The sequence below is a fragment of the Mirounga leonina genome, unplaced genomic scaffold (genome assembly GCF_011800145.1).
Source record: "Mirounga leonina isolate KUSES-001 unplaced genomic scaffold, KU_Mleo_1.0 Mir_129, whole genome shotgun sequence".
Classification (NCBI taxonomy): Eukaryota; Metazoa; Chordata; class Mammalia; order Carnivora; family Phocidae; genus Mirounga; species Mirounga leonina.
This window is the reverse complement of record NW_023270323.1, coordinates 49,286,822-49,299,835: the sequence shown is the minus strand read 5'-3', so window position 1 is coordinate 49,299,835 and position 13,014 is coordinate 49,286,822. Positions and strand designations below refer to the sequence as shown.

Sequence of the window (13,014 nt, the reverse complement as noted above, 5' to 3'; positions counted from 1 at the left end):
CACATACCATCCCCAGTGTCCATCACCCAGTTACCCCATCCCTCCACCCCCCTCCACTCCAGCAATCCTCAGTTTGTTTCCTATGATTAGGAGTCTCTTATGGTTTGTCTCCCTCTCTGGTTTTGTCTTATTTCATTTTTTCCTCTCTTCCCCTATGATCCTCTGCCTTGTTTCTTAAATTCCACATATCAGTGAGATCATATAATAATTGTCTTTCTCTGATTGACTTATTTCACTTAGCATAATACCCTCTAGTTCCATCCATGTCAATGCAAATGGCAAGATTTCATTTTTTGATGTCTGCATAATATTCCGTTGTGTGTGTGTGTGTGTATATATATATATATACCACATCTTCTTTATCCATTCATCTGTCGATGGACATCTGGGCTCTTTCCATAGTTTGACTATTGTGGACATTCTTATTAGAGAGCAAGGTTGGGGTCAGGATGGAAGTCAGTGAAGGCCATGGTTCAAGAGTTTGGTAGTGGGAAGCCAGTGGAGACTTTTAACCAGGAGAGTGATACAGTAATAGAAAGTTCATGTGGCAGTTGGGGACAGGATAAGTTGGGTTAAGGGCAGGAGAAGCAAAGGCTGGATAAAAATAAAACATTTAGAAGATTGCTTCACTTGTAAGGCTTGAGGTGTCAACTCTAGAGAAGGATTCAAGAGATATTACCAAGTCCTGTCTATTCTTTCTTTCTACTGGGTTGGATTAAAAGTTCAACTTCTGAAGAAAACAGCAAATTAATGACTGGAGAGTGTCTTAGATAAGATAACGGAATAGAGCAGTTAGAGAGAGGAAGCAGGGTTTCAACAGGATAAGGAAGAATGAAGGTAATTTGTCATTTGTGAAGTTATAAGAACCTATGAGAATGTGATAGAAGCAGAAACCACCACACAGTGTAAAAAGTAAAGAGAAAAATAAGTAAATGCAGGACCTAGAGGGGCATACAACTTTCAAATAATGATGATGATAGGAAGTTAACATTTATCAAACACATTTTATGTACTAGACTCTATTGGAGGAGGAATCTGAGACACAGAGAGGTTAAATACTTGACCCAAGTCACACAGTAAATCAATGGTAGAGTTAGAATTTGAGCCAAAGGTCTTTTTCACAGCAGAGGTGAAAACTAGAGAGTAGAGATTCCAGATACTAGAAAGAGCAGCATTAAAGGACGCTTCTGAAAGAAGGGCAGGAAACAGAATTGAGAGCAAAGACTGGTCCTCCTCAGACTGGAGGAAAGACCTCTTCCAAGACTGGAGAAGAAGATGAAAATATGACTGTAGAAAGGGACAGGAGTTTTTAAATGAAGAGGCTAGAAAAAGGGACTTAGTGTGTGACCTTGATCTTGTTTCTTAAGTTTAAATGGGGTCACTGGGTGAAGGAAAGAAGAGACCATTTGAGAGCGCAGATCAGCGCTACAGAATTTTATCAGAAATTATGTGATTGGGGTGCCTGGGTAGCTCAGTGGGTTAAGCATCCAACTCTTGATTTGAGCTCAGGTCATAATCTCAGGGTCGGGAGATGAGCCCCATGTCACACTCCGTGCTCAGGAGGAAGTCTGCTTGAGATTTTCTCTCTTCCTGTCCCTCTGCCTCCCCTTCTCTAAAATAAATAAATAAATACATAAAAATTTTAAAAAAGAAATTATGTGATTATCCACCATCAGCCTCCTGCCATGGCAATGTGAATGATAACCAAGGAGCCCAAGAAGAGATGTAAAAATCTCTTTTTCTAAGATGTGTTGATTTACGCTCTTAGGCTAGTTATAAGGAAATCTTTTGGCCGGTATTTGAGACTTGTTATTACAGGTAATTAATGCTTTATGCTGAATTACTCTCTTATCAAAATTAATAATCAGTGACCACATAGCTATTGTTTGCACATCACCTCTATTACTATTTTTAAGCACCTAAATTTGGACTTATAACTGTAGAATCTGAAAAATAAATTTTCCATTCAGTGTTCCAACAAATGGACAAGAGGACATTTGTCTAGGGAACGAAATGAGATTATAAAATACAAAACAAATTTTCTCAGTGCTTTGTATTAGTCACCCCTTCCCTGAATACTGTTGTTTTAATTCTTAGGTCTTACTGTGGACAAAGTAATCTTTCTTTAAAAACTATCCTTGTCCACACTTAGTTTCACTATGAATGGCCTGGTGTCTAGGGAGGGAGGGAGGGAGGGAAGAAGGAAGGAAGGGAGGGAGGGAGGGAGGAAGGAAGGAGGGAAGGAAGGAAGGGAGGGAGGGAGGGAGGGAGGGTAAGTGAAAGATTTAGGAATTACTCCTTATCCATAAACTAAGATTATACTTCTTTCCCAGCACCCTGCCCTTGTATCTCATTGTCATAGAGTTTATTCACCAGGTTTGTTTCTACTCCTAGGGAGTTGGAGGAGGCGTATTTATTATTTATTTACTGTGCTAAAAAGTAGCAGAGTGGGCTTAGATGGCCCAGCCCTGCACAGAGAGGGCAGTCAGTAAATGTGCAATGACTCGTGCCCCCGGGGAAAAAGCAGCCAGGCATGCAGTGAATCTGGTGTGCTCGGAGACAGGGTATCTGTCACAGGCCCTCTCTAGAAAATACTTGATATTTTCGCCACATGGGTCACAAAGTGTTGCACAGTCCCTCATTATCCATATCCCACATCCTATCGGCCAAATAAAGTGTTTCAGGTAGAATACGTCCTGAGCAATTTTTTTTTTTTTAGAATTACCTTTAAAGAGAAGGGAATACTGCATAATACTGTGATACACCCTAAACAATGGACTCTGCGAAACTTTGACAGCAGCAGGGGGCTTGGAGGAAGCGGGGCAGGAAGGCTGGGGCAGCAGAGTTTGGCAGTAGCTCTTTGACAAGTACAGACCATATCAGTATTTTACTAGTATGGCTTTATCAACAGTTGAACCCACATACCCAACAAATATGTCTTTTTGCTTTTTTATTTTAGGTTGCTCCACTATGCCTAGGAAGAGCTGGGGCTTGCGTTGTAACTGTCAAATTATAACATAGTGCTTTGTTTTCTAAATGAAGATTTCATCTGCCTCATGAATTTAGTAAAATTATTCTCCTACCAATGGATACATTTTTAGCCAATTTGCAATGCCGCATTCCTGGGCACAGAGTGCCCAATCTCAAAGCGAAGAGGAGGAACAAGAGGATGACCCAGGATTAAATCCTACATTTCTCAGTAAGTCATTTCTCAGCAAATCCAGACTACAGCTGGTGGACTGTGAGCATATGTTCCCGACATAACATATGAGGACAAATGCACTGCTCCTCAACACGACCCAGTGTTAGCTGGGAATGTCATTTATTAATAATCAATCACATTTTACTCACTTTATCCAGATTTCTTTTACTACAGTGCATATATGCCAGATAACACTTTGAACGTTTGCTTTGTAACTTTATCGTACATTAGTTGCCGTAATTTTTATCCATTTGTTCATTTAACCACAACCGCTGCTTTAATGACATACTAAACACTATGCTGATATTCAGTTTTCAGAAATAGCTGCATTATATATGCTTTGATTGTGGATTTTATTTCTCAGTCGGCTTAGTCTCATGAATAAAGAAAAATGAGAGTTAAAACAATAATGACCAAATGAAAATGAAATGATCTTTGGGTTCTTTTAAAATATTCATCCTATTATATTTAGATTCACTAAGAGCTATGCATTATGATATTCTCAAATTGGAACTGAAACATAGTGTTTTGCATTAAATTTAAGATATGCAAAATTATGGGGGTGCCTGGGTGGCCCAGATGGTTGAGAGTCTGCCTTCGGCTCAGGTCATGATCCCAGGGTCCTGGGATCGAGCCCCACATCGGGCTCCTGGCTCAGCAGGGAGTCTGCTTCTCCCTCTCCCTCTGCCTCTGCCTCTCCCCCTGTTCATGCTCTCTCTCTCTCTCTCTCTCTCTGTATCTCTGTGTCTCAAATGAATGAATAAAATCTTAAAAAAAATAAAAGATATGCAAATTTATGTAGAGGAAATGAATGTCATATGCCCTAAAATGTTCTTTCACCCAAGTAGCACTTAATTATATGGATTTGTTTTCTTTTATATTATATAAGATGTTTTGATTTTGATATTGACAAAATTGTTTGGATATTTTTATGTTCTTAAGTCTGGATTTGCCTCCCTTGCTTTGTTTCTCACATTTTGCTGCAGTTAGTAACCCTTTGTGCTTCTTTGTAATCAAATAGTTTGAGGGGAATGGGATTATTGAATGTTTGAAAAATAAGTTTGAAGTGTTTATTACCCAAAGTTTTGTACATTTGTAAACTCCAATTACACATGTGAATGTTAATATTCTCAGTGAATTGTTTCTTGTCGGCAAAAATGCACTGGGCAGTAACATTTTATGATAAATCCTTTAAGATATAAAAATCATTAATTTATGTCTTAATATAAAAATGAGTATAAACTAAATACCCATCTTTTAAAATACAGAACTGTGGTTAATGTGCTTTTACATTTTATATCAAGGTAGACTTCATTTTAGTTGCTTTCTTTAAAAAATTAAACCAACTCTTTTTTTGGTGGGGGGTGGGGCGGGTGGGGTGGGAGGCAGCCAATTTTGAATGCTCTTGAAATGTTTCTACCCTGGAAACCAAGAAACTGAATACTTCCATTCCCAAAGCAAATCTTGTGGTCATCTTATTGGTGTGGCCACAAAGAAAATAATAGTGAAAAATACATTAATGTTTTCTATATTCATTATATTATGGATATAAATTCAATTATTTTCATGACAAGGAGGGATCAGCCTTAGAGTATATTTATGTATTTAGGGGAAGAGAGAGGAAAAGAAGAGGAAAAGTTACAGGAAACAAAACAAAAAAATCAAAAGCAGAAATGTGTTAGCACATCATCACCTTCTTGGGGAGGCTCAGGCCTGTGATTTGAAAGGAATTTATACTTGTACAATACAAGGATTTATACTTGTGATTATTCCTTTGAACACTCACCATCCACTCTCTGAGGACCTTCCTTTCCTTATGGGATTCATGAACAGTGCCTTTGATTTTTCTACCTTGATAGAGGACCTTTTTAATGCAGTTTTGTACAGTTGACGCTTGAACAACACAGGGGTTAGGGGCCCAACTCCCTGCACAGCAAAAAATCTGCATACAATTTTTGACTCCTTTGAAACTTAACCAGTGACAGCCTACTGTTGACCAAGCCTTACCAATAATGTAAACAGTTGATTAACACATATTTTGTATATTGTATGTATTCCTACAATAAAGTAAGCTACAGAAAAGAAAATGTTATTTAAAAAATCATAAGGAAGAGAAAATATATGTACAGTACTGTACTGTATTTATCAAAAAAAATCCTCATCTAAGTGGACCCATACTGTTCAAACCTGTATTGTTCAAAGGTCAACTGTGGTCAAGAGGACCTGCTTTCCTGAATACTAATAAAGAGAACCAATTCTTTCTGGTGACAGAACGCTCGCCAAAACATTCATTCTTCTCGTCTGGGGTCTTATAACTCTGGAGGAAAATACGACTCTTCTTTGTATCCATCATCCAACATTGCTGCCTTGACTTATACTTGCTTGTTCATTGATGATGATACCTAGATGCTCTTTATTTTAACCTCAATTAGTGATACCTTATAAAAATAATATTTGTTAGTAATTATTGAATGCTTATTATGAATTAAGAACCAAGTTTTTTGCACACATTAATGCACTTAATCCTCACAACAACCTTATGAGGTAGGTTCCATTATTATTCTCATTTTTACAGATGAGGAGACTGGGGCACAGAGAAGTTAACCCCAAGATCATAATATAGCAAGTAAGTGGTAGGACAGGAATTTGAATGCAGGCACTCTGCACTTGAGAGTCCATACTCTTATTTCTTTCTCTAGGTAGAAAAAGAGAGGTTTCATTTTAATAAATGAGGAATCATTTATTTTAATAAAAAGAAAATGAAGAAGGTTTATGCTTTTGGAAGTAAAATTTATACCAGTTATACCCCTCTCAGAAAATTTTGGTTCTTTAGTCTCATTGGGGAAATTTTGTTTAAATCTCTTATAGAATTTTACGTACAAATTTGCTTTAGAAAAGTAAATGCAAGAAAACACGATATATACTTCACATTTTATAAATATTAGATGGATTGCATGGTATTTTGGATGACTGAACCATAAACAGATTTATTTATCAAAAAGGCTTTATTGCCAAAAAAATTAGATGACGTAGATGAAATGGACAAATTCCTAGAAACACACAAATTACCAAAACTGACTCAAGAAGGAATAAAAAATCTGAACAGACCTATAACAAGTAAAGAGATTGAATCAATAATCAAGAATTCCCAACAAAGAAAATACAGCAGTAGATGGGTTCACTGGTGAATTCTGCCAACCATTTAAAGAGAAATTAACACCAATTCTTCTTAAACTGTTCCAAAAAAAAAAATAGGAGAAACACATTCTAATTTATTCAATAAGGCCAGCATTATCTTGATACCAAAGCCAGACACAGACAGATTGTACACTATGACAAAGTAATAGTTATTGCAAGAATATGGGGATGTTTCAACATATGAAAATCAGTCAATATAACATATCACATTAATAGCATGAAGGGAGCAACATTGTCCTAGTTGGACAATGACATGAAAATAAAGCTATTTGTTATAAAAAAAAAAATTGAATGAAGGGGGAATGAACAACATGATCATCTCAATTGATAAGAAAAACATTTGATAAAATCCAACACCCTTTCATGGTAAAAAAAAAAAAAATTCCACAAACTAGGGAGAAATGGAATTTCCTCAAACTGTTAAAAGGCATTCTTGAAAAACCCATGTTAACAACATATTAAATGGTAAAAGATTGAAAACTATCTTCTTCAGATCAAGAAAATGCCCACTTTCACCACTGCTAGTCAACATTGCACCAGAAGTTCTAGGAAGAACAATTAGGCAAGAAAAAGATATAAAAGGAATCCCGATTATAAAGGAAGAAGTAAGACTACTCTATTTGCAGCTGACATGATTCTATATATTAAAAATTCTAAAGAATACACACACACATACACACAAAAAACAAAACTTGAGTGCAAATAAATTCAGAAATGTTGCAGGATACAAGATCAACACAGAAATGTCAAGTGATTTCTATACATTGGCAAAAAAAATCCAAGAAGGAAATTTTAAAAACAGTTCTATTTATAGTAGCATTACAAAGAATAAAATACTTAGTAATAAACTTAACCAAGGAAGTGCATGGCTTGCACATTGAAAAATACAAAACACTTATGAAATAAAGATCTAAATAAATGGAAAGACATCCCACATTCATGGATCAGAAGAATTATTGTTAAGATGGCAGTAGTCTCCAAATTAGTCTATAGATTCAATGCAATCCCTATCAAAATCCCACTGGCCCTGTTTTGCAGAAATGGAAAAGCTCATCCTAAAATTTATATGGGATTGGAAGTCACCCAAAAGAGCCAAAACAATCTTTAAAAAGAACAAAGTTAAAGTTAAAATCAAATGCCATTTCCTGATTTCAAAATATATTACTAAGCTGCAGTAATCAAAATAGTGTAGTACTGGTATAAGGATAAGTATATAGACCAGTAGCATGAAATACAAAGTCCAGAAATAAACTATGGTCAACTGATTTTTAACAGGGGAGCCAGGACCATTCAATAGAGAAAGAATAGTCTCTTCACCAAATGGTGCTACAACAGCAATATTCATGTGGAAAAGAATGAAATGGGACATTTAATTCACAAATGTGTAAATATTAACTCAAAATAAATCAAAGATCTGAATATAAGAACCAAAACCATAAACCTCTAAGAAGAAAACATAGGTACAAATCTTCATCACCTTGGATTTGGCAATGGTTTCATTTATATGACATCAAAACACAAGGCAACAAAAGATAGATAAACTGGACTTCATCAAAATTAAAAGCTTCTATGCATCACAGGACACGATCAAGAAAGTGAAAAGACAGCCCACAGAATGTGAAAAAATATTTGCAAATCATATAAAAAGTCTATCCAGAATATATAAGGAACTCCTACATTCAACAACAAAAAGATAAACAACCTATTTAAAAATGGGCAAAGGACTTGAATAGACACTTCTCCAACAAAGGTATAAAATGGTCAACAATCACATGAATAGATGCTCAACATCATTAGTCATTAGGGAAGTGTAATCAAAACCATTTCAAATCCACCAGGATGACTATAATTTTAAAAAGAGAAGATAAGTGTTGGAGAGGATGTGGGGAAATCGGAACCTTCATACACTGCTGGTAGGATGGTTAAATAGTATGGGTATAGTGGAAAACAGTTTGGTAGTTTCTCAATAAATTAAACATAGAATTACCATGTGACCAAGCAATTCCACCCCTGGGTGTATATCCCCCCTACCAAAATAAGAAACCCTGAGAACAGGTGTTCAAACAAAAATTTGCATATAAATATTCGGAGCAACATTATTCATAGTAGCCAAAAGGTAGAAACAACCCAAATGTCCATCACCTGATGAATAGATAAACAAATTGTGGTACATAATATAATAGAATATTTTTCAGTCATAAAAAGAAATGAAGTACAGATACATACTGCAACATGGATGAACCTTGAACACATTATGCCAAGTAAAATAAGCCAGACACAAAAGACCACATATTGTATGATTCCATTTATATGAAATATACAAGATAGGCAAATTCGTGGGGGCAGCCAGAGTCTGAGAGGAAGAGGGAGTGGAGAATGACTGCTTAATGAGTAAGGAGTTTCCTTTCGGGGTGATAAAAATGTTCTGGAACTAATTAGTGGTGATTACACAACAGGGTGAAGGTACTAAATGTCACTTATGACAAATTTTATGTATATTTTACAATAAAAAGCTTAGTAGGTACATTACAAATTGTTATTTAAATGTTGTAACAATAGGCATTCTCTATATTGCTAGGATTAAAACTCTGCATTTACATTCATCCCAAAGAGATTTTTTCTCAATGTAATGTGCAAGTAAATGGATTTTTAAGTCTGACAGAAAATCTCTTTAGATTTTAGATTTAGAAACAGTGACAAAGAGGAAATTTTGATTGGAAGCTCTTTTCCAATGCCTAGTACACAAAGGCATCCCATAAATGTTAAAAGTCAAAGTAAGTATCTTTTCATTAATTGTATAATGCTTAAAATGTTTGTAATTTCTTAACTGTTATCGAACAAATATTCAGTAAAATGACATTTTACTGTGACTGGATTATAAATTCCCATGTAATATTTTCATTCTATTTCATTTTTTAATTGGAGTAAAAAATCAAATGCCATGAAAAATTAAAACCTACTTTTGGCATTTTCATCCTTCTCAATCTCAGATACCTTCCATGATTTATAAAAATGGACCAACTCCCCCACCAGAGACTCTGTCCTGACTCCTAAGACCTAAGAAAATACCATGTTTATTTTGTATCTTCTCCTGGGCCTGAGCAACTCTGGCATCTTGTGAATCTCTTAAAGAAATACAGTACTGATTGATGTAGGTATTAGCATCACAACTAGTGTTTACTGCCACCCCATTTTCCCCCCAGCCCTGGGTAATTATTTCCTTTAGCTAATGAGATGCATCTAAAGAAGGCAAGGAAGCTTGGAAACCATGTTCAGTGTCCTCCATCTTTGCTCAAGCTGAAGTTGGTTCCATTTGGTGACATTTCTTTGTGGATAATAAACACATATTTAATCAAGATATCGGTAATTGGTTTTATATTGTTGAATGAATACTACTTGTATAATATGTGCCTAAAGAATAACTAATAGAAGTTGGGAAGGCAAACAATGACTCAGTGACCCTTTGGTTACACCGGGAGTGGTGGCATACTCAATGTATTAACATTATCATGACTACACTAGTTTCAAAACTAGTCAGATTGCTTATTTATATTTTTCTGAGTGAATTCTACCCAGAAAGTCTATTGTCACTTTTTAAGAGAGTACAAACACGCCACTTGAAATTGAGAAGTAGAATCCACTACATTTTTAAAATCGCTTTCTTTGAAGTTATGCGTCTTTACAAATCTAAAGTACATGATAAGCTGAGCAGTTCAAAAGAGACCTAGATGGAGTAAATTTTGTGGACGGAAAGAGGTCCTTGCGTAGTGGTGGAGCAATGAGGTTAGAGAGAAGCTGTCATTCAAAGAGCTGCCTGTGTCTGACAAGAATAGCTGGGCTGTATGAGGACTTCAAAGAAAGAAAATCCCAGGTAGTAAGTTTGGCAAAAGCTGACCTACTTACCTGGCTGATTCTGTATCACAAACTCAGTAGCAAAGCTGCAGAGGACTGAGAGTGGGGGTGGGGGCAGCTATTCCAATTGAGAATTCATTTATCTCAGAAACTTTCTGATAAAAAAATGTGCATTGAACAAAGCAGTAGGGAGACTAAAATCTTATATAATTGTTGATCATGACACAAAGGAGGGGAAAGAATGTTAGTTCATTAAGGGCATATACTGGGGTATCTTTTTGTACCCACTGTAGCACTTAGCATTTTACCCACTGTTACACCTTCACATAATAGGCTCTCGCTAATTACTGGTTGATGTAAATATGGAGTAGACTTGGTCTTTGAGGTCAGGCACCGCAAATGTATTGAAATGTGGGTTTATAGTAACACAAATTCTGAAAGATAGAACAAAAAGAATTTATGAGATTTCCTTGTTCACATTTTGAAAGAGGGTTATGACATAAGGAGAGGGGTAGAAAGCATGTGCATGGGAGTGAGAAAACTAGAATATGGTCGGGAAGGAAGAAGCAGCCCAGGCTGACTGCTGAGGCATCAGATACATGCAGGGCGATGGAGGGAAATGTTGGCTCATTTATTGTTTTTTTCAAATTAAGAATGACAGTCATCGTTTCTATCTGCACATGACTCCAAAATAATATGAAGAAGCTCCAGATGGTTATAAATAACGCCGGGGATGCAGTCTACAGGTAGGCCCCCTGTCTACCTGCTCTTCCCATCTGACCTTATTTAAGGAGTCATATGGACCACGTACAGCTAAAATATATCAGCTAAGTGGCCTGCTTTCTCTTCTCCCAGCAATGTTACAACAATTTCAATTTTCAGATGTCATGAACATTCAACTCAATATTTGGTATTTGGATGGTAGAGAACTTTTGTATTTTCCCTGTTATATAAATCTTTCATAATAGTCTTTGCAAAGGTTGTACTAGAGGATTGCTCAGGTCTCTTCCAGCTCCAGTACTCAATAATGTAGGTTGAATATCATCTGACTATCTGTCAGCATTCATATCCACCAGATAGGACAGTTTGGGATACCATCCCAGCCAGAACCCAGAATGGTATGGCATTATCACCCCATTGCTGGCACAGTCTAGTCCAGTGATTCTCAGCCATGGCATCCCATCAGGATTACTTGACAAACTTTAAAAAAAACCCTGGCGTCTGGACTCTACCCCATATGTGCCATCTCAGGCTGTCAGTCCCAGCCAGAACCCAGGTGAATCTAATGTGCAGTCACAGTAGAGAACCATTCCCTAGGCCAATGTCCCACAGAGTGGCTTCCACTCCCCTCAGACTATGTCATCCCTTGCCAACTTCTTCAAATCAAGGCCCTCTGTGCTTGCTGTAGTCTGAGTGTTTGTGTCCCTGCAAAGTCACGCGTTCAGAGCCTCTTCCCCACAAGTTATGGTATTAGTAGGCGGAGCCTTTGGAAAGTGCTTATAAGTCATGAGGGAAGAAACCCTCCTGGATGGGATTAGTATCTTAAAAAAAGAGCCTCCACAGAGATCCCTAGATCCTTCTGCCTTGAGAGGATATCCCAGGAAGTCTGCAACCAGAAGAGGGCCCTCCCACAACCACATGGCACACTGATCTTGGACTTTTAGCCTCCAGAACTATAAGCAGTAAATTTCTACTGTTTATAAGCCATCCAGTCGGTGATATTTTTTTATAGCAACTGGCACAGACTACCACAGTGTTACACCAAGAGCGAACTTTCCAAGCACCCTCAAGCCCTTTTAGGAGAACCATTTTTTATTTAGTCACATAATTATGAGCTTGCAAATCATTCTTATCTGTTCAAGTTCCCCCAAGGACCACTACGAGATGATATTTTGCTAGCTTTATTTAGCATGTGCAAAGTATACAATTTATTTTAACATACCACTTAGAGGTTTTCGCAATTTAGATGAGCTTTTCCCAATTATGTTACACCAAATCAGTGAGCCTGTATAGTATTTTTGTAGAAGAAATGGGATATTTTTAACAAAGTTATTTGAGAAGATATTGTGATGGTCTAAAATGAAAAGCAGCTTTGAAAAACATGAACAACTCAGAGCAGACTTCCTCCGTTTCTGGGAATATGGTTATGTAGACTATTTAGATGAATCATCCTGCTTAAAACAACCAAAAATTCTGAATAAAATGCATTTTCTTTAAAGCATTGAAGAACAAACAAAGATTATGAAGACAAAAAGCTAAGTGAAAGGGAAGATCCAGAAAGATGAGCTGAGCACTGAACCTTTTTTACCCTGAGGGCATTCCCCAAACTGAGGAAGTTTTCCTTTGGTTTTGTTGGCCTCCTAGGGTGTGGGTTAGAAAAGTCAAAACCCAAGACATGCCCAAGATGGAAAGACTCTACCTCTATAAAGCTGACATCTCAAAGTGCTACAGCTAGAGGGAAATGGCAAACCAAAATAATACCTACCTCATTCTCCATTATCAGGAGACTGAAAAAGAAAGAAAAGAAAAAAAGAGAGAGAAGGAAGGAAGGAAGGAAAAAAGGAAAAAGAAAAGAAATGAAAAGAAAATGCCTTGGGATCTCTGATAACAGGTTACAGAAGAAGTCTTCTTTGGGCCTGAAGGCCCCCCACCCCTCCCATGCCTCCCCACACACCTGCCATAAAAGTTGCAGCCCAGATTTACATTACAGGAGACATAGGGAATCCGAATAGTCCTATAATCATTTAAAGAAAATCTTCTCA

At 36.9% G+C, this 13,014-nt stretch overlaps 1 protein-coding gene and 1 long non-coding RNA gene across 4 annotated transcripts in view; both read left to right on the top strand.

Moving 5' to 3' along the window:
• The window catches only part of KLHL5 (kelch like family member 5), an 82,923-nt gene extending 79,311 nt beyond the window's left edge, over positions 1-3,612 (top strand). For all 3 annotated transcript variants that reach the window (XM_035005127.1, XM_035005125.1, XM_035005126.1), the window contains one exon: positions 2,960-3,612. In XM_035005127.1, coding sequence (XP_034861018.1) covers positions 2,960-3,016 — 57 coding nt within the window. In that variant the 3' untranslated portion in view covers positions 3,017-3,612. The remainder of the gene's footprint in view (positions 1-2,959) is intronic.
• Positions 3,613-8,067: 4,455 nt separating this feature from the next.
• Positions 8,068-9,756, top strand: LOC118010609. Its single transcript, XR_004679261.1, has 2 exons — positions 8,068-9,174; positions 9,391-9,756. It is a non-coding gene; the product is annotated as an uncharacterized LOC118010609 (long non-coding RNA).
• Positions 9,757-13,014: the final 3,258 nt, after the last annotated feature.